This window comes from Ixodes scapularis, unplaced genomic scaffold (assembly GCF_016920785.2).
Source record: "Ixodes scapularis isolate PalLabHiFi unplaced genomic scaffold, ASM1692078v2 PGA_scaffold9__187_contigs__length_104089568, whole genome shotgun sequence".
In the NCBI taxonomy this organism is placed as follows: domain Eukaryota; kingdom Metazoa; phylum Arthropoda; class Arachnida; order Ixodida; family Ixodidae; genus Ixodes; species Ixodes scapularis.
The window spans coordinates 92731291-92759276 of NW_024609884.1; the positions used below are offsets into that span (position 1 = coordinate 92731291).

Sequence of the window (27986 nt, forward strand, 5' to 3'; positions counted from 1 at the left end):
TGGTATAGTTTCAAACTGGTTCATTGGAATCTCCAGCACTACGTTTCACGGCACTTTCGAGAGCTTTCTGGAATAAATAACGAGAATGCAAAATAACTGGTGTAGGTTAAACATGGTGATTTTATCCAAGACACGGTTAGAATCACCGTGTTTAGCTTTCTCGGCTGCTAATTAGGGCGCATCGGTTTTGCTGGGCAAGCTTTATTGACAATTGGTGTCCACTTGTGAGTCCACAATCAGCCATATTTTGCCGACGATTTTTCACCCGTACACTCATGACAGAGATCTTGCGGCTGCTTAGGCGTTTCTCCCGAGCCTTTCTTTACTCCTCCATAAATTTCAGCGACTGTACGGCAACAAAACTTGCAAAAATATGGGTTGTCGATTGTTTCCTTTATGAAATAGCAGAAAGTCACAATTCAAGCTCACAATCAATCTCGTCTCTTGCAGGACACGATTTCTAGCGGAAAATCCACTTTTTGTTTTCTTTTTGTGCAAATGGCAGCTCGCAGCAGACCAGTAACAGACGAACCCCCGTCGTCTGCTCTCTCTCCTTGCCTGAGCGATGCACGACAGAATTGCATTCTGGCCCTCGATTTTCTCGGTGCAGCGAGTGCATGCATGCGTGGAGTGCCGGAACCAACTCGGAAAGTGTAGCCACCTCCACGCTGCGAGTGGGCACGCGTGGGCACGAGTGCAGTGAAACCAACTCGCTCTAAGACGGCGAATAATTTTAAGAAAAAAGGACGCTCGGGAACGGAAAACTGATTCCTCTGGTATGACATTGCCCACCGCGGGGGCATCGCATAGAAACGGTAAAGTGACAGATAGCAAATTACCGCTATTTTAAATATTTGCTTTGGCTGAAACATCCCAGTCAAAAATTAGTTGCCAGTCTTAGTTGCCTTAGCAGTAGTTGCCTTAGCAGTAGTTAGAATTGAGACAACTATACTGTTTTGCACTATTCTTTGGCGAAGTTTGTCTGTCAAGTTTTCGCCGCACTAAAACTAGCGCAGAAAGCCAAGTGCCCGAGGAGACGGCTACTGCACGCGTCCACTTGTCGGCTACTGCACGCGTCCACTCCGGAGGCTGACGTGACGTCGCTTTTGGGTTGTACTTCCCTGGGTCATTCCATGCCAAAGGAAATGTGGCAATTTTTTCGTGTCTGTGATATGTACAAAAAAATTAATTTTTACAAGGAGGCCTCTGAATTCTAAAAAAATTAGTTTTTTGTGGAAAAATTTATTTTATTTTTGCTGACATTATGCACTAGATTTCTGGAATTTTCATAAAACCCATGTAGTTAAAGGAGCTGTGCAATAATTTCAGTGCTCTGCTTAAGTAATCATGGGAGTTTGTGCTACGACCCTTCTGATGTAAGGAACAAGACACTTTTGCCTGCATGTCCTAGATTTTATTTTAAAAAATGCTAGAGATTGAGGTTTCTGGCACCTCTCAACTCCTTCACCATCTTCCGAGTCACGGGCGCTGTGACGTGCCTTGCCTTTCCGCTCTGAGAACTAGGTAGGCAAGTGCCCCCCTTGCTCCCCCCGGTTGGTACGCCCATGGTTGGAGAGGCTCATTAAAAAAAAAAAACTTCTCAGCAACAACAAAAAGTACTTTTCTAACTTCTTTTATATTCTGAAGAAGTGAGGTGGGATTGAACTTTTGGCTATTTCGAAAGCTCTGGGCACCGCTGCCCACATAGCTTTTTCTGGCTCTCGATATGTCATTTTTTTGCATAAACTGGTGAGTTTGTCATTTAATTAAAGTGCAACAAAACGAAGCTTTGGAAATCTAATACAAGCAGTTCAATTATTAGACTCCAGAGAACAAAGGGAAACAGTATTGTAGCTAACACCCAAATCCAAGTTGGCTAATAAAATAAAGAACTCTCATGAAGTCTCTTCGTTTTGGAGCTCCTATTTCGACTCAAAATGGCGTCTTTCGATGTTTGTATTTTAGTGTAAGATAGGGCATGTTATTAAATAATTAGGTGCCCACCTAAATTAGTGTGGTACATAACCGTTTTTTTTTCCAATGTTTTTCTTAACTTGTATTGCTGTATTGCCCGGCTGCACATCACGTTTCACCACATATGGACCATTCTCAAAAACTTCGTTTGACTAAACCAAGAACAAACCTTTGCAAATTTTCATCGCTTAAGTTATCCATTTCAAATTGGAACTCACTTCCAGAAAATATTGTCAATATCCAGGAATCGTCCGGTTTCAGAGCTGCACTTGCCACTTTTTTTAATACTTAGCAACCTCGCATCTCTGTGTTTTCCATTTTTTGAATATTTGTTGTGTATGCCTCCCCTTATGTAAACGCTTTAAAGGGATACTTCAATGAAATTTGCAATATTCCCATTGTGTTCAAAAATAGGTTGAATATGATCCATAATATCCGTAAATGACAATCGCACGTTTGTATTTTGAGCCTGGTGGCTGTATTTTTCGTTATAAACGGCCCACTCTGGCAAGCGCTCGGAGAAGGCCTAGCGGAGACCACGTGACATCTGACGCAATCGTGACGTAGGTCATCTCAGGACAAGCAAAGCTACGGCGAGGCTGACGTCGAGAGGATGGCCTAGTCGTTCCAGCCACCGAAGCGGCTGCTTTTGTACGAATTTTGAGTGACGGGTTAATCTTCTGTAATCTTGTAGGGGGACAATAGCGACTTCTGCGACACACAAAAGGCGTTCTCGGGAAGAGGGAAGTTTCTTCTGCCCCTCTTCTCTCGTCGTGGCCGGAGGCGAGACAACCTCCGTCACTAGGTGCCAAGGTTCCTAGACGGGCATTACAAGCGAGGCATTAGCGACATCCACCAGGTGCTCTTTGCTAATCGTTTAATTTGTTTTAAAATTCATTTTCGTGACTTTTTTAACAAGATATTGGTATGTTTGATGCGATGCTGTTCCTTTGAACACATATAGACCAAAAAATGAGCGCCGAAATTTCGTTGTAGTATCCCTTCAAGGGTATATTAAATGAATGAAGTGAAATGTTTTTTATGCAAATTCCAGAAATTTAAGCAAAAATGTATTTATTTTTTCACAAAAAACTAATTTTCTTGGAGTTCAGTGGCTTAAAAAAATTAAGGTGTCTGTATGTTTACACAGCCTAGAACCTTAGTCTGCCTCAATAGGCAACTTATCTCCCAGCTGTAGATGAGCAATTTAGCCAGTGCAGTACAACCGCTAGCCTGGGGTCTTTAACGTTCACCACGCAGTAGTGATACTCGACCGCACGCCGATGCTCATCCAGATGGAAACGAGCAGGGGTGGGGATTGAACCCAGAATCCTGGGTTCTGCAGCTCGAGCTTTCGCTCCACGTGCTCCGAGCTGGTGTGGGCTAGCCCACTCGGCCATTCCTTAGTTCAGAGGCTTCTTTGTCTGAATGATGTTTTTCATTCATATCCCAGACGTGAAAAGATTGCTGCATCTCCTTTGGCATGGAATGACCCCCCCTGCTGGTTTTGCATCTTGTTTAGGTATACTGCCTGCTCATAGCTTGTATTTAACAGAGAATATCGTGGATTTAGAATTTCGCTACATGAAATCTAAGGAGTGATATGGCATATTTTGACTACTTGCTAGAAATTTCCAATTAAAACGTGCCAGCTGGCAGAAATATTTAAAAAGTTTATTAGTTACATTTAGGTGATTAACTTGCTAATGATCACTTTACGCTCTCTACCTGATATCTGCCACTGTGTATAACGTTATCCCGAAGGAATCAGTTGCCTATTTACAGTGCCCTTTTTTTTAAAATTCTTTGCTATCTTAGAAAAACCCCTTTTATCTGAATCGGCGCCTGTTTCCTTCGTGTTGTTTTGAGCACTGTTTTTCCTTGTGATGGGTGTCAGAATCCATGTCCAGCTAAGATTGGGAGATAACCGCTCTGGCAAAATTTGGGGGTCGACACTTGTTTGACACAAATTTCTGTGGCTACACATCAGTGTAACAAATACCGTAGCAGCATTGACCGCATAACATTTCTGTTTCTCATTTAAGATGATGTTATTCTCAATTTGAGGACGTTAAGCCAGAGAATGTGGCTGCAGCCCCCTTGGTATCACACAAATATTGGCAGTCTTTGTACGAATATGAGGAAAAAGCTTCGGTGCTTATCCATGTGCAGTGATCCCTCGTTAGCTCCCATTCGGTGGTTTCAAAATATCTTTTTGTGCAGTGGAATATATCATTTAGTTGTAGTCTCTGATCGTTTTCAGAATGATGTGTCTTCTGTGAGCCTTTTCTTAGTCTGTTTTTGACTGCCATTGTATTTCCATCATTTGTAATGGATAGCATTTTCCATTTTCGGTCTTGCCACACGTTTGGAAAAAATGCAACGATTGAGAGTACCGCTCTGAGCGAGTAGATGGAATGGGATGCAACTCTCTTCAATTCATTCCGTGCATAGGTCTGTGGACCTGATACACTCGGACTCGCACAACAAAACGAATAGAACCAAAAGTAAAAAAGTGGATGACATACTTAGTGCGGGAAAAAGAGAAGACAATGAAAGATCTGCAGTCCAAGGTTGCAGGTCGACGTGCACACGTGCCGAGAATCATACGCACTTGGCTACGGTGCCATCCTCTGGAGAGCCGAGGAATTTTCTCATCAGCTTTTCCCAGACGACACAGGGCGGCATGTTGTGGCAAAGCCAAATCTCACGGGCGTAGACAAGCGTGAGCTTTCTTCCAGAACATCATCAATGGCAAAATGCATCCGATGTAGACCATTCCATTTAGCGCTCTCCGGGCGGCACCATTTTGTTCGACCGCAGCGCCCTCTCCACACATCCGGGAAGTTCAGCGGGGTAAAACGGGAGAGAGGGCACGCGCCCGACTCCGCTAGCAGACGACAAACCAGGAGGTTGCCGTTCTCCATCTTTGGGCTGTATCGGCGGGCAGTACGGAACATCGAACTCTCACTTGTGGCCGCCGTTGTGAAGTGGTTCGCGTTCTTAGAATAGTTTTGGCTACTCCAAAATCAGCCTATAGCTCTCTGTTGTTCTATTTCGCTAAATGATCAACTAGCATATCCTTTTTCCGTTACTTAAAAAGCAGTTGAGTCAGCCGGCAGTACTACCCTCAACTACTGCGTGTATTGCGGCAGGAGAGCATGTTTTATTTATTATTTCAGACTTCCACTCATGGTCGCTAAAGGCCTACAGCAGTACGAACTTTGTATAGTAAAAAAGGTACAGCAACCGGATTTACTTTTCGCCAAAGAGACCAACCAATCTGATGCAGTTTTTCCCTATTTTTCTTTTTTATTTGCACGCAGGTAACAGCACAATTGGACCCTGTGAGTCTTTTTATCTAGCATAGTAGTACACGACAACTGGCATACCAAAATCTGCGCATCTGCGCTTGAAAGTTCCAAAATGACGCAATTTTAAACAGTTTGCATGCCAGCCGGACGCGAGCTACAGCCCACTCGGCGGAGCGGACGACGTGCGGGGTGAGAGGGGGAGTGCATTTTTTTCTCTTTTACCCTCTCTGCTATGACCCTAATGGAACGGTCTATAAGGCAAGGAAGGTTTTCTATGCATAGTATTTATAGGACCAGCTCTTGGAGTTATTGTGTTTGCGGATGTAGGCCTCGATTACGTTGCAGTGTTGCATGGCATAATCTCAAAGGTGCTTTAAAGCATTTAAAGGGACACTGACAGGGTATTTATGCACGCCAAGGTTTTTATTTGTACATGACACACGAGAGCCCATCTACCCAGGACACAATTTGCGACTCGAAATTCGTTTTTTTTCTGCCCGCAAACAACCGGTCGAGAACTGGCCAGTTTGAGTTGTGCTCACTCTCTTCTCCCTGGTCACGTGCCATTTTTTCTGGTTTAGAGGTAATACTAAAGGTAATACTAAAAATAGACAATAAATATGATACCCATCTTTTGTGGCTTCTAAAAGCATCAAATGCATTGAGCGAAAAAAAAAAAAAAAAAATTGCACAGCCACGTGACTTCTGGTAACTTTCTCCTCCTCTATATTTGTTCCTCCTCCCCAGTCTAGTTTCGGTTTCAAGCAGTTGCATTTTTTTTTTCTATTAAAAATATGTGAGGCTATAGCAAAATATTGATTGGGTAGTCTTTTGACACCATAATAAATTGCCTGGCAAAATATTTTTAAAAAATCTTGGGGGGTGTCAGTGTCCCTTTAAGGTCCTCTGTGACCACCACCACCAGACGCTGCAACATTATACTTCGTTTCAGCTTCGGTCCGAGCGTGGCTGATGTTGTGAGCCCAAGGGCCAATCAAACAGCGAAAGAGGCACAACGTCATGGCGTGCTCTCTGCAGTTGATAGGACCAGCCGGTATTCGCCGTGTCTCGGTGCGTGCTCCTCCGCCGGCTAGTCTTATCAAGCGCAGAGAGCACGCCATGACGCTGCGCTTTTTGCGGTGTTTGATTGGCCCTTCACCTCATAACATCGGCCGCGCTCGGACGGAAGCTGAAACGAAGTATAGGTGACACGATGATGTCCAATTGTAATGTCACGTAACACTGTGGCATGTATGACATTATGATGTCATGGTGTTGTGTGACCTTATGACGTTGACATCGTGATGACACTTTACACGAGACAATAACATAACATGAAATTGTGACATTGAGGGCTTCGTATGTTCACAAAAAACCTCAAAATGTGCCCTTCACTGCCCTTACTCTGCCCGGAAAAATGAAGAGGCCCTATAAATGCTATGTATTTAGAATGCCTTTGGCCCATGGCAAAAAGACATTTTTATTTTCTGTGAATTTCTCGCATTCCAGTTTTGGGTCTTTCACAAAAACAAATTTTTCTTTTTTTATTATATTCTTGGTGTTGCCTTGAGTTCTTTTTGTTAAAAGTGGGCTAAGATTACATTGAAAGTATGCCAGCAGCAGCATGCAACAAACATTAGTTTATATTGAATATTTTGCTATTCCCGGGTTTGTTATAAGTTAGTTTGACTGTATTGGCCTGTTTCTGGTTTTCACTGAAGTAATCTGTCATTGGGATTAAAATGCTTTATCAAATGATGGAAACCTAACTTGAGCCATAGATCTATTTTCAACCATTTTTATGGGTTTTAAATATCTGGAAAAGTTTGGACTGTGTGATAATCGTACTGTTCAAGCCTTTGGAACTGAAGCAAAAAGCAAGACGCGGGAAATTAGTTGCTCACTTGCGGTTACTTTATGATCTTTTGGATCCCAAGCTAGTTTCTTGCTGGAGGTATCATATTTTTTCACATTAACAAATTAAAAATAAAATTAACATATAAATTTAAATATAAAAATACTTCTCATGTTCAGAAATAACTTAAATATGATTAACAAAATCTGCAAATGACAATTGCATGTTTGTATTTTGAATGAATGGCTATACTGTTTGTTCGAAATGGCGGATTTCAGCGAGCACTCCAAAGAGCAGGCATCAGAGAGCGCGATGCCTTTCTGGAGATATGGCACCTCCAGCGCATTGGTGACATGTTTACCTTTGCGGGCAATGCATTAGGGAGAGGCTGGCGTGGTTGTGAGCTCCACCACTTGGTAGTGTCGACCTGGCTGTTCGAGATGGCCGACAACTGGTTTGGCATTGCCATGGCGGAGGCGAAAATGTGACTCACCTGCCCTTCAAACGGCCCTCTCCCTGCTCCCAGCAGCAGTTGAATCGGTGCAGGAGAGAAGGGAAATCCGGTTCGACGGGGAGCAGCGCCCGAGCAGCTTGCCATCATACTATCGCAAAGTGGCGCTGCTTTTATGGGGGACAACACTCCAAGTCCCTTTGGGGACATCCATCAGGTGCAATCGGATAGTCGGTTTATTGGTTTTAAATAATGTTTTTATGCCTTTTCAAACAAAAATATTTGTGTGTCTGTAGTGTGGCCGAACATGGTCGACATTTAGATAACAAAAAAATAGGCGCTCGAATGTCGTTGCAGTACCCTTTCAAACTCAAAACTTGTGGGAGGAAGGAAAAAAAACAAAAAAACTTCCTCGCATGTTTTGGACACTCTGCACTGTTCTGCATTAGTCCATCGGTCGTTCCGTTTTTGACGACTTTGCAGGTGTGTCATTTAGGACACGTCTTCAAAATCTCCGCTCAATATTCCCTTTTGTGAGGCTCAAATCTTCTTGAAAAGTGTGCTCATTATGCAAGTAAGAAGAGTAGCATAGAAGATGTGTGAAGTTGCCAAATGAGGGGTAGACCTATCTGGAACATCCCTTTGGGGTGACCCAGACTGTCTGGCTCACATTGTGGGGCTATGTGCCGAGGACGGGACTACAGGGTGCGCCATGCTTGTCTTGTCGCAGGCCAATCGGTACAGCGAGGAGGCGCACAGCCTTGGAAGCTTAAACTGCACTCGAGTCTCGGCCGAGCTGAAGATGGCGCGGTCGCTGGTCAGGTTGGCCGAGATTCAAGCGACCTTGCAAGAGCAGAGGTGGGTGATGCTTGTAGGAATGAACGGCAGCTGATGGCAGGCCTCTCTTGCAGAACGTTATTTTTAAGGCAGCAAATCAAGGAGCTGGAGGAGCTGAAGAGCCAGGTGAACTTCATGTCGGACTCCTAGTGAGGTGGGTGCGAGGCCAGGGTGCGGGAGGGGGGAAGTGTGCTCACAAGTGCTTTCTGCTGCAGGTCAAGTTCTAGGAGCTGGGACTACGGGCAGGGCACTCCCGGGGGCAGTGGCCAAGTGCCTCCGAGACGACGCAGGGGCACCCGTTTTTTAAGCAGGGACTGACCATTTGTACATAGCATACCGAGGAATAAAGAGCCTTGGATGGGACTCGTGGCTTGGCCGTGTTGTGAGCTCCGCAGCTGTGCTCGTGGCTGGAGCACGGCCCGACAAGTCTGCCCTGGCACCGAAAAGGAAACTTCGCCATCCAAGTTGATGGCGCATCTGCTAAGGTTCCTCTGCGACGAGAATTTTGGCAGTGGCATTTTGGCCCTTCTGTGGGAGAAGTTTGGCATTGGTGCTTGCCGTGTTGTGCGCTGTGCATCAAATCCCTGGTCCTGCTCGCTGGGTACTGCATTTACGGAGTGCATACGCACTGAAAATGTGATTTAAGCATGCACAAAATCATGGTGTAGGTGGCCCTTGCAACTAGTGCATGAGAAAAAACAACTTCGAGCTTTTGAGAGACCGAAAAAATACTGTCATTCCTTTCATTCCCTCGAGAGCTTAGAGTTCAGGTTCTTTCTAATGCCATTGTCTGTGCTACTTAGTCAGGGAACTGCGAAAGCCAGCCGGGACTTACCTTGAAGTTCTTGCACCCTAGCAGACATGTGAAATGATGCCCTCTTTGCTGGAAGATTTTATTATTTCTGCTTCTCTTTAAAGGTGAACCTTTTTTTTTTCCTTGCGGTTGGGAAAGGGGGGGCTTCACTTTACAGTGACACCAGATGATGTGGTGTTGCAAAGGATGCCACCCTACCACGCCATGGCCATTCCCATTGCTTGTTTGTTGCTAAACTTAAGGAGAGGGCAAACCCAATCAGTGTCGACTGTTGCGTGCGACATGAAACTCGTGAAACAGCCACCACTACTAGCATCGTGGTAGAATTGACTCTAGCCCCAAGTGCCGAATTTTCGTCATTCCGTAAAAATGATTCTAGGATTCAGAACCTTATAAGCATTCTAAACAAAATCTACTTGCAGTAGCCATTTCATCCCTTTTTTTCTGGGGGGGGGGATGCTTATTAAATCAGCAATCTAATTTATATAATTTTAAGTTTATGAAAGCATTGGTATGTGAGAATGGTATGCTTTACCTGAGCTTGTATGAGTGGGGCCAAGCAAACACTGGCCCATGGCCCGCATGCAACCCGTGAATAGATTCTCTGGGGCCCGCCACTTCTTTCCAACTTGGTTGTCTTGGGCTTGTTATGCTCCCAATTATGCTCTGCTTCCCCTAACGATCAACAGCTGCCAACGCTATGGGCCAGTCCTGTGCTGTTAACATGTTGTGACTAGCCGTTCATGCTGGTTTTTTCACACGTTGCCTTTGTGTGATAGTGCCCTTTTACAGTGAACCACCCATCACCTTCAGAGCTGCCCACTGTCAAAGTTGTTACTCGTGACCCATATAAGAACTAGTCTTCTGTACTAAGGTAGCAAATTGGGCGAGTTGGTAAATGTTATGCATGATGGAAACGCCACAAACGACGAAGAATGAGTGAAGACAACAAACACTACAGGGCGAAGCTGTTCTCGCAACTAAAGTTTTATTTGTAAAACAAAAAAAAAGCGTAGCCGAAGTTGATTACATAAACAAACACTCATCTATCAGGCAGCACACCATCTTCGGAACTGAAACGGTATGCACACCGCTTGCAAAAAAAAAAAAAAAAAAAAAAAAAAATTTATCTGACAGAGCTATTGACGGCGCACTGTCAAAGGTTGTATAACGAAAAACTATTCCATTGAAAAACTCGCTGAAGTCACTTAAAGGGGCCCTGCACGGTCTTTTTTACTGGTTTTTAATTTGCACCGAACCTGAGTGCACTGTACGTAGTAACTTAATGGAACTTTTCTCGAATTTTGCTTTATTGTAAAAGTTATGGGTGAATTAAAATTACAAAAACAAGCAAAAAAGGAAACCTTCATGAAGTCCTTGGTCGCTTGAGTGCCCGTGAACTAGGGGACTGGTAGTGAGCTCGGCGAGCCCTCACGGCTGCCGCACTCCGTGACAACGGCTCGAAAGGGCGCCACAAAGCATGTGCTGGATAGGCTGTATGAAGCAGGCGGCCAGGGCGGCTCGCATTTCATTTGCTGTGTGATTAAACACTAATTCGGCATGACACTTCATTGGCCAGAAACGACAGCAAACACGGGGTAAAGATCAGTCAGAACGAGAGCCACTTCACGCTGCCATACCGCCAAACCTGCTCGCCGAAGCAGCCGGAGGCCTTCGGAACCGGTCGGATACTCGACCGCAGCGCCGCCGCTTACATCCAGGACCTTTCAACCTCGACCCTCGTCTGTGCCTGATCCCACTACCCCTTTCTAATAGGGTGGTTTCATTTGAAATCAAACACGCTTGTCGGGGTGGGTCTTTTGATTTAAAAAAAAAAATATATATATATATATATATGCCCCATTTCTGGAAAGAACAAAACCGCTTTCCAAAATTAAAAAAAAAGTATTTCGCTTCACAAAAAATTGTTGAGTGGAGCAGGGTGAAAATCTGTTTTTTACTCCGTGATTTTTCTACCCAGTTCTGTATGCTGGTATGAATACGGGAAGCATACAAAACTCGCAGTAATTTTTTTTGCTCTTGTATGTTATTTGGACTATTTTTAGTTCAAAAGAAAATACTTTTGTAGTTTTGTTTATTGAGGTATAAAATGCCAAACATCGTCTCTTTGACAATCCGGTGACATCTTCAGGGCCTTGTAACTCATGAGTTATTATATTTGTCACTTATTAAATACTATGCGGGTGTAGCCCTATACATGGGCTATCGACGGGCAGAAGTTTAGTTTATTTTATTTTCACTGATTTTTTTTATATAAATTTGAAATATCGTCGAAAATGAAATTGACCGATATTTTGAACTCACTTTATCAAAAAAGGCCATTTTTCATTTCGTTCAATTTTTTTTATTATTGCTGCCGATCATATGAACTTTCAATTGGCTTGATGCGATTTCCCCCTTTTTTTGTTGTATCTTCTCTAAAAGTGATCGAAATCGCTCCCACGAGACAATGCGGTGACAACTTCAGAGCCTTGTAACTCATGAGTTATTATATTTGTCGCTTACCAAATACCATACGGGTATAGCTAATACCACCTAGAACACAAGGCCTGCGCGTTTCCTCCTCTAAACGTCATCACTAGTAGATCCCCTCAGCGCCCCCTAGGTAGCCCGGATGAGCACCATCGTCTGCTCCATCGCCTGCGTCAGTGGTCGTGCTCAAAACCAGCTCGCATCGCTAAGACCGGCAATCTTAATGGTGTCGCATGCACGTTGCAAGTGAACTGTGGTAGCTCGCTATTAGCTCGCGCTAAGCAGTCGCGCACTTAGCTGTGGTGGCCAGTAAATGCGGCGTAGTTCCTCCGAAAACCCACGGGAGCGCGGCGGCGAACGCCTCTAGAGGACTCGGAGTCTACGTAAGCAGACGCTTTGCGATCCCCGTTTCGTCACCCTAACAGCTGAACAATTCATTACGGTCAGTCCGCTTGCGAAGCGGAATCCACTGATCGGAACTGCAATGACAATCAAATAACAACGCGCGCATAAACAACGATAGAACAGTTTCTTTAGCGGTCTCAAACGCTACTCAGGGAATCACACGTTTGGAGCGCATCTGGGAAGCGGAAGAAAGGCGTTTAGCTACTCGAACTACGTCGTAAGAGGTTACTGTTGATCCGTTACAGACTGTGCTGTCACAGTTTCTTACCTAAATAGGTGATCATAAAAACGTGCGCAAACAACAGAGTAAGCGAACCAGCCGCTGCAGCAGGACAAAAACAAAAAAAAGTAACGAGAAAATGACCGTGCAAACGCTTTCCAAACTTTGCAGGAAAGATGGGGTCCCCTCCACAGGCGAAAATAAAGAGAAATGGGGAACAAGTAGCAACGGCGAATAAAACAAAACGTTAGCAGACAATAGAAAGATACAAATCACCCATCAAAGAAACTCCTTTAACGACGACGATCATTGCGGCGCTTAGGGAAAAAAAAAAAAAAAAAATAGAAAGCAGCAGCATAAAAGAAGAGCTCTTTCTTTTTTTTTTTTTTAGTGGTTTGTTTTAGCTTTTTTTTAATGTTGCAGCACCTTAATTACTCACGTTTATTCGGGCTTCGGGAAGCGGAAGAAGGATTTTCTAAATAACACATCGACAAATGACATGCCTGCCATCTCCAAGTATGCGCTGGTGTATGCCCGAAGGCGGCCGGTTGATCAACAAACGATGACCCATAGCAGACGTTCCGGCGTAGACAAATAAAATTCGAATATAAATGTACAACGAGCTTGCACTTTTTAATATATTTAATAAATACCAAAAAGCACGTATGAAGATTTCGGATTAGAAACTCAATCGAAGGTGAAAATAGGAGGTCATTGCAGACGACAGTAGAAGAAAACAACAACAAAGTTGCAGACGGCCCTCAAAATGTCCGGGAACAGCGTAGCAGACGGACTGGCGGTAGTAAACGCCGAAGTGAAGAGAGCAAAAACTGGGTCCAAACAAGGCAAAACAAAATCCGCGATGGTCCGAACGTCAAGTAAACAAAAACATACATACAATACAAATTTTAAAAAAAAAAAAAAAAAAAAAAAAAAAAAGCAGGAGGAAGAAAGAACGCGTTGTCGAACACCATCGAGGCTGCTCCTCAAAAATAAAAATAGAAAGTGGACTGACAAATGGAAAGAGGTGCTGACGGCGGTCCAAAGGGTGCCGACTTTTAGCGTAGAAGGCGACGAAGACGTTAGTCGCCCGGGCGCGTATTTCCAAAACCTGGCCCTTCCAGATCTGCCGCGGAGCGGTGTGCTCTGATTGGCCAGATTACCGCCGCAAAAAATATTGACGGCGACGCACATACGGCGCCGGTCGCCGGCAGGAGCGTCTGCTACACTCCGGCGGATACTTTGGTGTTGTGGTGACTTGGTGGACACGCTGTTGTGTAGAATACGTGTTGTTTCGTCTGCCAGTGCATATCCATTGAGTTATTCCGCATATCACGCGCATAAAAGTCGGTAGCAGAAGTTTCGAGCATGCCGATGTCCACAGTTCGACTGCTCCAACCTCGGCGATTCTTTACCCAAGCTCGAATGAAGTAGGCCTCGCTGCTCTGTTCCGTAATTGAAACGGGAGGCACTCACTTGATCGAATGACGTTTTAGCGAACGCCCACGTTTCATCGAATGACACTTTAGCGAATAGTCGGACGCCGCGAAGCGGCGTTTTCGGGTGGGCCAAATGAGTTCATATTTTTGTAATGAGTTGCCGCAGACTGTCGCCGCCATAGAGATCATATACTAAATCTAGAGGAAAAGGTCCGCCATTTTCCCATACATTCTGGCTGCCGCAAGCGGCGCACCATGCAGGCAGACCCTCTGGGTCCCAAACACGGTTACATCATCAGAGCAGTTTCGTGAACTTCAACAATCCACGAACTTACCGGTGGAAAGATACTCGCGTTCTTTTCGAAGGTTTCTTTTTGCATAGCGCGCAGATGTACGGCCTCGCGTTAACGCTAAACTAAACCATATACCCGGCTTCGCTGGTGGGGCGCGGCTGGGCGCGGTTGAGGAATACGAAACTGCGTAACCACCAGATTTCCGAGATTTCGACAGAAGGGAAGTTAATGCAGCGTAATGAGTTTATTGCTTTTTATAAGCGTTAGAATAGCTCAGAATTTAGTTTACAACGTTAAATTATCACTGTTTATATTGCTGAGAGTTTTCACTCTCCGTGTTTACCATGGCAACGTTGCTTTCTTTCTCTCGTGTTCTGTCGCTCTCTTTTGCGATCGTTCACTCGGGACCCAGGATGTCGGCGCACGGGATTTGCCACTCCTCCTCACCCACCTTTACCCCCCTGGTCGCCGCGAAGCGGCGTAAAGGCCCGACCACACTAGCGTGAACGGCGCCACCGGGCGGCGCCGCCGGGCGGCACCGCCGTCCGGCGTCCCAACGCGAGGAGTTTACATTGGCCTCCGTTTTGCAGGCGTCACGTGACAGCACTGGTTCCCGCGATCGCGCCACCCGTCGGATTTCCCGCTCTTTCGTCGTCTGCTCTTCGTTACATTCTTCCGTTCCGCACTCGCTGCCACACATGGTAGGAATCCATAATGACCTGGTGATCAGCGTGAATGTGATTATCCTAGCCTGTTCGTTGATCTTGCGACGTCGCCGCGCTCTGAAGGGAAGGAGGCGCAGGTTTTGGGTCCGGCCGAGTTGGTTCTACCGAAACACCGCGGGACAGGACAGGTCTGGCGCGCCGCCGGGGCTTTGCTGCCCCGGCGGCGCGCCAGAGATGAAGGCTACTTTCGAAAGTGTCACCGAATCAACACGACATCCGTCACAACACAGACGACATGCAACAAGTGCCACGGAGAAACTCACTTGTAATTCCGAATTCCTCTCCTATAATTTCCCAGCGGTTGTTCTTAGCGTCCTTATCTAGGTAGTCTGGCCGCGTCTTGTCATATAAAAAGGGAAACAGCCGCACAGTTTCAAGGAACCGCTCCGTTGGGGAAGGCATCGGGGGAAAATAGGAAGAGCAGACGACGCGAAACACGTCCTTCGGAACGTGAAAGACGAGCCGAGGACCGGCTTGAGCGTTGCCATGGCATCGCGACGTCACTATCTACGCCACTTCCCATTGGCTCCTCTCTTCTGCGGCGTGCGGCGCCCGGCTTTGAACCGCGCACGGAGCGGTTGACTCTGCGGCGCCGTACGTCGCGCCGTTGAAGCCGAAAACTGGTTTCGGTCGGCAAACGGCAGCGCCGACCGCCGCGCCGCAGGCCTCCGCGACGCCAATGTGGTCGTGCCTTAAAGCGCAGCGCGACGGATGGGTTAACGCGCGCCCCCGTTATTCGCTAAAACGATCATTCGCTCAAATGTCGCCGTTCGCTAAAATGTCATTCGCTCTTGTGATATGGACCCAATTGAAACCGTGTACACGTGGAGTGCTTGCAGTGCTAATGCGCAGTGCTTTTCAACCGTAATTCAAGAAGCGAGAACGATAGCCCTGCACAGCGTGTGGCTGGTGTCAACGTTTTCCGTGTGGCTCTTATCAAAGTAAGCCTTGTCGCCTTCCTACGCGCCCGCGTAGCGCCCGCAATGTTGTCAATCGTACTGCTCAATTAATTCGCTGTTTTTCTTGCTCTGAAACGCTATGCAGATTTTATATCCATTTCAATGCTTCACAGTTGAATGAACACTTGTTTGTGCTGAACAAGATTGCCATGAACGGATTTACTTCCGCGGTTTTACGCCCCGCAAATGTTTACTTTTTCTGCCGTATTTTCACGTTTTATTGCACAGACTGCTTTGATTTGTACCGGTTTTAGGCTATTTGGCGCATACCAAGTTTTGTGAAATTAAAAGGACGCGAATTGGTTTCAAGCTGTTTGTTTCTTACGCCTATCATGATTTCACGTCGTGTTATTTTGATCAGCACTGGAGGTGAGCTAGGACTGCTCCAATATGTCTTTTTAACCCCAAGGAGCAGAGAATAAAAACCCATACAGAACTCGGTTTCAATAGATAGGGACCTTTTCCTGGTGCCTTTTTGTTCACTGTTCCCTTCTCTGCACTTGATACATAGGTATGTGACCTGTTCAGTTACCTGGAATGTCACCTTCCCTTTCAGCCTGTGGAGGTCCATGGGAATTAGAACAGAAGCATTAATGCCATCTTCAGAATTACTTGTGCATCAAATCCTGTTACCCACGGGACATTCTTGTGTGAATCTGAAGTCCATGCTATTGATAGCTTCTCCATGCTAGTGATAGACTCCAGCTACAGTCTAGTTTTGTCATCTTTATTTCGGTCCCATCAATTTCCAGCTGCTGATGTCATCACTGTGTAATGCTGAAGTTCTAAAGGCCCCATAAATTACAGGCAGATCCACACAAGATCCACAACACTGAGCACAACGAATGCAATGCTGCTGGTTCTTACGACCAGCGACTTATACGCACACACCCCTAACATGCCCCAGGTCGAGTCCCTAGTAGCCGCATCCCACTAGAGCGACAGACGACAATGAGCGACATACGACACCGACAAACAGCCTGTTTGTCGGAGTCTGCTGTCCCACCTGGCAGACACGACAAAGAACACGGGGACAAGGAAACTTGTTTCCTGGTGTCAACAAAACACTTCAAAATACAGAGACAAACAGAGTATGGCGACGCGATTTTCTTGTTTTGCTCTTTGGGCGTCAAACTCGCTGACAAACACGGTGAAAATGGAGACGATTACTTTATTCCTTGTTTAAAGCTTCCGCTTGTCTTCATTTGCCGTTGGCGACTTTCCGAAAACAGTCGTGACAATCGACACCCAACTTTTTCCGAACTAGAATTCCTGAATCGTTCCTTTTTTTGGGTTGTTCAAAGCATTCCAGGTGAGCGTGACGGCTTTTCACGTCGATTTGATGACGTTTTTAATTTCATATCCGAATGACCGAATGGCAGGCGTTTTACGGGGGACAATCACAGAATGGATGACAAGTCTCTCAATTTGCCGGAATGGCTTGCCGCAGAACTGGCGGAATGTCGTGTCCTACTTCGTGGTGAGCGGTCTTTGGTCAGTCCTCGCACATGGGTGGATCCATCCTGATGCAGGGGCGTAGACTTCGGCATCTTGAAGCACCAACTAGCGCACCAAGTTTTCGTGAGCAAAACCAGCCACAACGAATTCCCTTTTGCAACACGACATCTAGCAAGCAAGCCGCACCCGCGACTACTACGAGCAATCGAGGAATCGGAACTGCGGGAGCGGGAACGATCAGTGGCCGCCAAGGACTGAGTCATGGGAGGAAGGGTAGGAGGAGGGTGAGGAAGACAGCAACAGAAGGCACAAGCGGGCGAGAAAATTAAGTTTGTCCCCAAGTGATGTTCCTCGGTAGGACTGCTTGCTGCGCTTCAACTTCAACGACAGACAACAACTCGTACGTCGTCGATGGTTTGTCGGCGTTTGTTGCGGGTGCTGGTCATTGCAGTGGAACAGCATCAGCAACACAAACCTTTGTGGTGTTGCTGGACAAAAATCAGTGTTTGTCGCTCTAGTGCAGGGGTGGCCAGGCTGACCCGGCCTAAGAGCTACAAACAAAACTACGAAACTTTCAAGAGCCGCGGGGGGGGGGGGGGGGCTTTTGTCTAGAGCAATTAACGAAACTCGAACTACTTTCAATCTATCCGAGTCAAAAGCACTCCAACTGGTCGTAAGGTAGCAGCAGCACAAGACTACCAAACTGCAACCTGTCTTTCGACTTAAAACGTGTTCCATTTCTTTTTTTGGGGAAGTGCTCGTGTGATAGGGAGGGAGGAGGGCAAGGGGGAGGGGGAGGAGGGGGGGGGGGACCGCGAGCTGCACTTTAACACGCGAAGTTGCGAGCCGCAGCTCGGCCACCCCTGCTCTAGTGGGACGACGCTATAAGAATTTTCTTCTCAAAGTACGCAAATCTATCCCTTGGGAGGCCTTTCCCAGAATTAGCAACACCCTCCCAGATTGACAATCATGGATGAACCCCTGGTCTCAATCCTGGAAGTGTTACAGCAGTGGAAGGTGGGCACCGCAGATGCCTGTTCTGCTGCATGCAACTCACTAGCAAGTCAGTCGAGGGAGATTCGAGGAACTCCAAGTTGGGACCCCCCATTGCGACCAAAGCACCATTTTCCCCCCTCTGCTTGGTCTTAAACTTCTAGAACGAGCCACACCGGGATCAATACAATCTGCACCAGTACACGGCAGCTCCTATGACCCATCTTGTAACGCCTTCATCTCAACCGCCATTCTCCAGCAGTTCTTTTAGGCACAGTCTTCAGAAGGTAATCAAAAGAGCATGCACAAGCTACGTCAGAGGTCCAGGTGCGGTTCAAGGTCTCGCATCCAAGAAATATTTCTCGAGACATTCACAACATATGTTGATGAACACCAGTGTCGCAGGCGATCATCTGCCAAGAAACCACACTTGATCATGCAGACATTTGCTTTCCAGAGGTCGATTGCGTAGAACCGGATGGTGCAGCTTGATTTTGCCCATCAACCAGGCCTTTGGCACGTTCCCTCTACTGTGTAGCATTGCAGATGCTTGAAGTACAGTAGACTACCAGCCTGATGGGGAAAGAAAGACCAAGCAGTCAATCCAAGCCACTCTTGAACCAATGTGCAGAAAAGGAAATTCAAACATGGAGGTATGAAACATGCTGTAGTCAAGACAGATTGTAAGTCGCTATGCTTGTTCTGGTTGTGTCCTGATCAATCCATTAAGTGGGAGTCGGAGACTCGCCCTTTTAAAGGGCCCCTGAAAAAAAAAAAGTTTTTTTTTTAACAATCTATGGTTGGTGACAGGTCAAGAATGAAGTGTAAGCTCGTCCTACCTCTTTCCACTTTAGCAGTGCGAACTCTGGAGAGGAGGCGAACTCCTCTCCACCGTTTGCCCCGCTGAAGTGGAAAGGGGTGGGAGGAGATTCCACTTCGTTCTTGACCTGTCACCAACTATAGTTGGGACACTATAGTTGGTGTCCCAACTATAGTGTTCTGGGTGTTCAAAAAAAGAAATTCACGTCAGGAAAAAATTTTTTTGAGCAATATTGACGGCGCAAGACGCGATTTAGTTGGCAGTCACGTCCCTTACCGCTTGTTTTCTTATTCGGCATTTCAGGCGCGTGGAGCAGAGGTAGATCGCCTTCGCCTTCACGACCAAGATGGTCACTTTGGAATGACCCGTGACGTCATGGATTTCGCGCACAATTTCAATTAAATCTCGCAATCAATATTGCTCTAGAAAAACTTTTTTTTTTTTTCATGAACTTTTTTTTAGCACATGTGTCCCACTAGACTGTTTAAAAAAAACTTTTTTTTTTCTTTTCAGCGGTCTTTTAAGTTAGCCATAAAGTTACTTCCCAACCAGCAAGTTATCCCTTGAAGTCCTGCTGCATGCTACCTTAGCAAGAAAGTTGCAGATGGGAAATTTGGATCGGAATGAGCAAGAATGCCTTCCAAGGCGAAAAGCATTGATGTGTATGCTCCGCCAAAGTGCTTACCCTGCTACATTTCACCAAAATGTGATGAATTTATGCCTACATTGCATCATAAGGGAGTTTCCGTTTATAACTGCCAAAACTAATAGTTCAGGCGTCGCAGTACTGCCAGATTGTTCCTGTAACATTGTGCGAATCGTTCAGAACTTCCGGTTATCGCTTAGAATAACGTGTGATTTGATTAGATTTACATACCGAACATGACTCAGTACTCGGATGTTTCGTGATATCTCTCGATGTAAGTGGTATGTTCAGCAGTCTATCTTCATTGAATGCGCTTCTCACACCACGCACTGGTGCACTGCCGAGAAGCTACACCCGTAAAGTAGGCATTGCAATTCTGCATATGTCGCTTTGCCGCAGCGCAGCCTTGTGTTAAAGGGGCACTATAGTGCTTCTTGAGATCCTTGTTTTATTGTTATAACTCAATCTACGAGCACTAACCATCCTAAGAAAACAAAAATTACATTCATCTGCGGCCAATTTGCATACTAAAACAATTGATCAAAATTCTCGAAACTTAGCGTCAGCGCAGAATGACAGATGGCGCTACCGAACCTTGGTGAATACGGTCAAACAACGGACGTCACGTGTCGGCCACTCGTGAGCGATTGGGTCCACCGTGGACGAGCTGCCGACCAGTCGTGCTTGTCCACGCAAGAACCCATCACTCGTGAGTGGCTGCCATGCGGTGTCCGTTGTTCGACCATATTCAGCCAGGTTCGGTAGCGCCATCTGTCATTCTGCGACGATGGTAAGTGTCTGGAACCATCACTTATTTAAGATACAAATCGGCCGCGGATGAATGTAATTTCTGGTTGTTTAGTATGATAAGAGCTAGTAGATTGAGGTATGACCATAGAACAAGACTCTCAAAACACGCTTTAGTGGCTAATTAAAGGAATATTGAACCGAAATTTGGATTTTGCAAAATAAGGATGCATTAGCGTTGAACAAGACGCTTGGAACTTCAAGACATGACTCGTGCATCAATATCTCAACCGGATGGCCACACTTTTGGAAAAGAAGGGCGTGATCGAGCGAGGCCTTTGACATCATTGTCCTCCAGCAGAATTTCAGAATGAGGGGAAGCAGCCTCGCTTCTCTCCTCCTTGCTTCGGTTCACTAGCTCGAAGGGATGTAGCGAGAAAGGGAATGGGAATCGTGATGAGACTTGTCTCGTCAACCATGTTCACTCATGCACTTCTTTTCCAAAAATACAGCGATCCGATAGCGATATCGCTGTATGAGTGTTGTTTTGGGGTTTTGCAGCGTCCCGCCTATCCGTCCAGCCTCGTTTTGTGAGCTCGAAATTTCTGTTCACTATCGCTTTAAGGGTAAAGCACTATTCCAGAGTGAAAAGATGAACAAAGCATGAATTAGAAAAAAATATATATATGTGAAAGGAAAGGGAACTTGGTGAATGCTGATGTGATATTTACCTTGCAGTAAACTTAGCTAAATAAAAATCCGGTTAGTCTATATGATAGACTTTGACACCTTGAAAATATTAGACACAATTCCTTTATGTGGTTAGCATACCTATTTAATTATGCTTGCTTATCCAAAGTGCTCATCAGTGAGTAAATAATACATTCATCCCCAGAGCCTGACCTGTGATTCTGGGGGTATGCTGTGTAGTACGTCATTTATATATGTCAAGACTGACCCCAAAACAGAACTGTGAGCTACAGCCGAATATGCTGGCAGAGGGTTCGCAACATTACCGCTGCTTTCCACACTTTGGCTTCAATTTGTTAGGTGGGAATCAATCCAGTTAGTTATTACTGGTTCCATCTTAAATGTTTTGATTGTGGCCACAGGTCTCCAATGTGGCACTCAATAAGAGGCCTCATATAGGCCTACAAACCATATAAACCTGCTCTGTCATTTAGTACTAATGCAATGAGCTGTTTCCTATGGTCTGTTCACTACCAAGCTGACAGTGCGGTGGGAGCTACACATTCACTGGACCTATCGACCGCCTTCCACTCGTCACTGGACCCTGCTCCTGGCGCATGGATGTAGGCGGGGCAATGTGATCAGATGGCAAATGATGGGCGTACAACTGGTCCAGCAAGCACGTAGCTTCCTATGCACCGTCAGCTTAGGGGTGAACGGAGTATACCAGTTGTGCGACTGTACATAGGCCAGGTCAGAACCCGTGTCGTCTAGGTTTGTGGCGATTTAGCTCTGCCATAACCCAGGAAGGAGCCAGACCATCTCATTTTAAAGCGCAGCTCTTAGGCGCCCGTTCCCGGTTTGAGCGGCGTCGCCGTCGGCGTAACCGCGCGGTGCATTATGGGTAAATTTCCCCGCTAAATCTAGCAGAAAAATTTTCCCGCTAAATCTAGCGGAAAAACTTCCCCGCTAGATCTAGCGGAAAATTTTCCCCGCTAAATCTAGCGGAAAAAATTTCCCCGCTAAATCTAGCGGAAAAATTTCCCCCCTAAATCTAGCGGAAAATTTTCCCCGCTAAATCTAGCGGAAAAATTTCCCCGCTTAATTTAGCGGGAAAACCCCCGCTAAATCTAGCGGAAAAACCCGCTAGATTTAGCGGGGAAGCTTTTCCGCTAAATTTAGCGGGGAAATTTTTCCGCTAAATTTAGCGTGGAAATTTTTCCCGCTAAATCTAGCGGAAAAAATTTCTCCGCTAAATCCAGGGGAAAAATTTCACCGCTAAATCTAGCGGAAAAATTTCCCCGCTAAATCTAGCGGAAAAATTTCCCCGCTAAATCTAGCGGAAAAACTTCCCTGCTAAATCTAGCGGAAAAATTTCCCCGCTAAATCTAGCGGAAAAATTTCCCCACTAAATCTAGCGGAAAAACTTCCCCGCTAGATCTAGCGGAAAATTTTCCCCGCTAAATCTAGCGGAAAAAATTTCTCCGCTAGATCTAGCAGGGAAATACTGGTCATGTGACCTGGGGGGTCACGTGACCCCTCCCCGAGGTCACGTGACCCCCTTCCGAGGTCACGTGACCTCGGGGGGCACGTGACTCTCCCTCCACGAGGACCCCCTCCCCTGAGGTCACGTGACCCCAACAAGGTCACGTGCCCTCGGGGGGGGGGGGGTCATGTGTGACCCTTTCCCCTATGTCACGTGACCCCCGAGAAACCGTGGCCCTCAGTACACTTCCCTCCTCCTCCTCAAGAGCTGCGCTCCAATTCGGCGTTACAGGGAGTGGTAAACGGCTTTCACTTTTTTCTCCGACACGATTCACAGTGGTCCCACTGGAAGGAAATGAGATACATTTAATTCCCTCATGAGCTACAATGGAACTAAATAGCCATAAAACCTTTATCCATGACGACACACACGCAGCACCCGAAACGAAGGTGTGGGATGGCGATATGTGATGCCATTAAATGACAAAGCAGTACAACATCATGCTTGTGTTTAATATCTGTTAAAGTGCATGGTGGTTCTGCAATAACCCGCACATTAAGTTGAGAAAACTAATTCGCAACTAGCAGCATGGTTTTGTAAAAAATATTGTTTGGAATTTTTGTGTGCCGCTTGATGTCCCCATTATTTAGGTTCATCAAAATTGAGTGCTGGAAAAACATTGATTCAAGGCTTTTACAGTACCTCTTTCCTCATTCCATTTCATTGAACGGCAGTGACAGCACCATAAGAATTGAACAAAGAGTGAAATCTGCCACCTTGTTGACAAACCTACCTGCTGAAGGTGGCCACGAGATTCCCTTGTCACCACTTGGTCACTTGAATAAGCCGTTAACTCTTGTATCTAGTTGTACTATGGCAGCAATGTTGTAGCTGTGATGCTCGTCGGGCCAGGTCTCTTTCAGATGTGCATATTCCCGTCAGAGAGTAGGCCATCGCCATGGCAGCTGGTATGACAAGAGTATAAATACATTAGCCAAAAAATTGAACAGTCAGACAAGCCAGTCCACATGCCACACAATTCTACACATGGAGACTAAAAAAAAAAAAAAAATGAAAGCAATGCAACATTGTCTTTGCAGGGCTGTGTATCTGACCTCTCTTCCCTAGCCCTGCGTTGACCAAGACGTGATGTGTGCATACTTGCAAGTTCAGACGAATACGACAATCTACCTACACCGTCTCTATAGTTTGCATGCCAAAGGCAAACCATGTTTTTATGTCGGCAGTCACAAGGAGACTACAGGCATAATCTGAGGTTCTTTTTCTTTTTTTTTAGAGCATAACAATTCTGTAAAGCAAACCCACACGTTACAGCCTGTACCATGTCTAAGTGAGGTGACACAAATTCTGGTTGCTCTCCTGATTGTCTATAATAAAGCACTATACACCTAGCTGTGCTATAGCATTTCTTTGTCAAAGGCTACCCAGCAGCACAAAGCGAGTAAGACACAGAACTTCCTTCAGTTGTCTAAGACCAGAGAATGAACCTCTCACAGGGGTGAATTTGCACGAAAAACACCATTTAGAAATGTATAACAATGAGTGCGGGCCGGATGTAGAAAATACGACAGATGTATAATTTATGACGCCATCTGAGCGTATGTACAGTCAGCACGGAATGAAACCCGAACGCCGCAACACGTGGCCATCGACACAGGCTGCTCCACTTGGAGGGCCCCTGAGAACTAATGAAAATGCACCGAGGTGCCAGGGTGCGTGTCCTACTAAGCTGTGCTTGACCCTCGACCACCGGCGAAACGGGAAAGTCTCAGATACGCCGCGCGAGGGTCGAGCACATCTTAGTAGGACCTGCACCCTCGCTCCAAGGCACATTTTCATTAGTTCTCAGGGGCCCTCCAGCGGAGCAGCCTGTGACGATGGCCACGCATTCCGGCATTCGGGTTTCATTCTGTGCTGACTGTACAATGTCTAGACATGCGAATTTGCTGTCCAGGCAAGCATGCTCCCCACTGCTTTATTCTGAGCGACGATCGCTACTCAATAACGTCACTGCAGCATGGTGGTTTCAGACGGTGCTGTGTCATTAGCTATTTTCAGACGTCGGAAACTTAGCAGCAGACGGAAAAACTATTGTCGCAACTTCTAGATCCATTCAGCCCAACTAGCTGACTAGATAAAATCATAACTAGGGATGTCACAAACCTGCTGAGGTTGGAGGAGGTAAGGTTTGAATTTGAAAAGTTTGCAAATTTCAAACCCTGCTGTGTTTTGAATTTGAAAATTTTGATAATGTCAAGTTTCTGAAAGTTCAAGTTTAAAGATTTCAACTCTCTTTACACATTGAGTATGAAAAGTTTGAAAATTTCGAATTTCTTTGCTATTTATGTTCGAAAAATTCTAATTTAGGTTTTCGAATTTCAAGGTACAAGATCAAATACCACAATTTAAAATAAAGTTTTTAAGGGCTCATCCGGAAAAAACGTGGAAGTGCTACAAAGTTGACTAAAAACGCTGCACATTTTATCTTGTGCCATAAACACTACTTTCTTCTCGGTACCGGGTTCTTAGGATACTTCTCGTTATTTATCATGATTTATGAAACAAGCCTTGAATTGGATGGTTCAGCGACAAGCCTTGAGGCGGTCTAGTGTGCATCAGGAACTGCTACCTCTTTGCAAACTGGAAGCAATGCGATTGAATACCCCTAAATGAGATGCTGGCATGAGACAACGAAATATGCAAGATGATGCGTGCAGACAATGTCGCCAAAGCAAGACATCTTGCTTCGCGAAAGTTTGTAGTTGCTCTGGGCGTTTATTTCCAGTGGGATAGCCCGTGGGGCAGAGAAAACACTGCATGCACGTACAGCACCCGACAGAGCTCAAGGCCAAGGAGCATGCAACCAGACAAGCTCGCAGGTCCCCCGGCCCCCCAAGATACAGCTGATCAGGTAATGACCGGTCGTGCATCAGGTTCACTACACTGCCGGTTTCTTTGGCACCTCAGTGGCTCCAAGGAAAGGCACCGGCCTACAGACCCCAGGTGGCAGGTTTTAATCCCAGCCCAGGTGCCCACAATTTGACAAAGGCTTATTGCCGAGAAGGTCGTGCAATCAAGCTTTCTGTTGCACGTCAAATGATCCCCAGGTGGTCCCAATTAATCCTTACTCGTCTGCTGAGGTGTTCCGAATGCCCGTCGTCTGCTTGGCTCGTAAAACTCCCAGATTTAATTTTGCATAGCTGGTTCTTCGCGCTTTCCTTCTTAGAAAAATAAGAAAACAAGTGGAGATATTAGTCGCTTTTAAAATGCAACTGGATACTGACGATAATGGATCAAGTGCCTATCCAGTGTTGCCTCTCACGAATCGGTGTCTCTTTCAGTGCGCACCTTTCCCCAACCAGCCACTAACACGAGGAGATTGGGCAACTTGCATTCAAAAACAGCCAGGGTTATGAACAACCATGGATGAAGAATAAAACAATTAAAACAGGGACAACACAACCACACAACAGATGAGTAAACTTTCCACAGCGAGCAGCCGACTATACCCAGGAGGGAAAGGGGGGAGAAGGGGAGATAAAAAACGCAAAGTGGAAATCAGAGAGGTGGGTTTGTCTCGGATTTTAGAAATTGAACCTCAGTTTTCGTCAGCAGGAGGGAAGGGTTTGACATGTTACAGCAGCAGGGAGATCATAGAGTCATTTGCCATGACCAGAGCAAAAAACAATGTGTCAAACCCTTCCCTCCTGCTGACGAAAACTGAGGTTCAATTTCTGAAATTCGAGAAAAACCCACCTCTCTGATTTGCACTTCGCGTTTTTTATCTCCCCTTCTCCCCCCTTTCCCTCCTGGGTATAGTCGACTGCTTGCTGTGGAAATTTTACTCATCTGTTGCTAGTTGAAAGATGCGGTTGTGTTGTCCCTGTTTTAATTGTTTTATTCTTTCTTCATGCATGACTTGAACCAACACACTCTTCTCCTAAGCAAGCTTATGAACAACGCCCCAGTAAAGTGCCTTTGTCGGATTTCAAACCTGCAGACAAGGGACCTAAAGGTTACTTTGGGGCAACCTACGCAGTTTTACACGGTACGACTTTCAGGTACGAGGCCAGCCGCCACCACAAGCGAGTCGTTGGTAGCACCACCACATCTTTGTGTTAATAATATTTAAGACCTTATACGATTTGGTTAAAGTTTCTTCACACTTCGTCAAATTTCTGTTCAGAAGTTCGAAATTCGTCAAACTTCTGTATGTTTCACCTTGAACTGGAAACCTCAAAGATTATTTTTCGGTTTCACTCCAGAATGCAAAAAAAAATTATAATGTTTCGGTGTGATTCCGGTTTGCACACAAATAAAAGTTTTTTTCTGATGTTCAGTTTTCTTTTCCATTCAATGCCCTGGTGCCCAACAGCTCAATACTACTCAAAACCTTAATCTTTTTTTTTTCTTTTATGAAGAGTTTAGTGTTATCATTCCATGTGACTGCAGAAAACAGAGAGAGGGAAGCCCTGAGCGACAGTCTCGAGATTACGAGTCACAAACATTCTTTTTAATGTTGGGACCTTCTTTGTCGTGTTTCTGTAAACTCCGGAAAAACATAAATACCTCGGTGCTTTACAATTTAAAATACGATAACATAAACAATGGCTTAAAAGAAACGATATTTATGTCATCTTCAATGTTATCGTCTTTTGAATTGTAGAATATAAACTCTTCGTCAGGTGTTCTAATTTCAGAAAATTAGGTGCAAACTGTAAGGAAATAAGAAGCACAACCGTGCTTGCAACGTTATATCGCGCAAAAGGTATCCATATCACTCAAATCTTTAGTAGAGTTAACAAATACAACGTCGCTCGTGTGCTAAGCTTCTACACTCCGTAAATTACAACTCGTTCAATTTTGTCTTTCGGCACCGTCGAACAATTCTATTCGATCCGAACGTTTCATTCCTTTGTGTAGCTTCCATTATTTCCCTTTTTCAAGGCCGCTTAAGATGATGAAAATGCCCCGTGAGCCATGCTTTAAGGAATATCTTCCGATACTTGCACAAGAAATCTTCGTGAATCGTGAATACATACCGTTGTGTTGCAGCGGGCGACTGCTCAGATTCAAATCACTTCACTCCCAAATGTATTTTCAGCTCTAATTAAATAGAAGGGCACGCTACAGCTTTATTTATAGCGTGTCGACTTTTCAGAAATCTCGTGTCGAATTATAGTGGTGTAAGAGCTTACAACTAAATCCAGCAACGTTAAATGCTGATAACTTCACCACCGCAGCGTCAACTGGTCGCAGCCATTTTGCTTGTTGTCGATTTCGTTTCTGTTCATTCGTAGTCGTTAGGTTCGTTAACGTTAAGTTAATGTATTAAAACATTAAACA

The 27986-nt window shown here is 45.5% G+C and overlaps 1 protein-coding gene and 1 long non-coding RNA gene across 8 annotated transcripts in view; one reads left to right on the forward strand and one right to left on the reverse strand.

Moving 5' to 3' along the window:
* The window catches only part of LOC8029686 (WW domain-containing adapter protein with coiled-coil), a 122956-nt gene extending 114162 nt beyond the window's left edge, over positions 1-8794 (forward strand). For all 6 annotated transcript variants that reach the window (XM_040503802.1, XM_029995512.4, XM_029995519.3 and 3 more), the window contains 3 exons: positions 8325-8452; positions 8506-8585; positions 8647-8794. In XM_040503802.1, the coding sequence (XP_040359736.1) occupies positions 8325-8452; positions 8506-8581 (204 nt within the window). In that variant the 3' untranslated portion in view covers positions 8582-8585; positions 8647-8794. The remainder of the gene's footprint in view (positions 1-8324; positions 8453-8505; positions 8586-8646) is intronic.
* A 7728-nt stretch (positions 8795-16522) lies between these two features.
* On the reverse strand, positions 16523-27932 carry LOC120846465. Of its 2 annotated transcripts, none has more exons than XR_005717033.3 (3): positions 27683-27932; positions 23413-23584; positions 16523-18803 (listed from the first exon to the last, which is right to left on the reverse strand). It is a non-coding gene; the product is annotated as an uncharacterized LOC120846465 (long non-coding RNA). The 2 variants fall into 2 exon arrangements; XR_005717032.3 differs by lacking the exon at positions 16523-18803 and adding an exon at positions 22888-22963 and having other exon boundaries at positions 27683-27887.
* Positions 27933-27986: the final 54 nt, after the last annotated feature.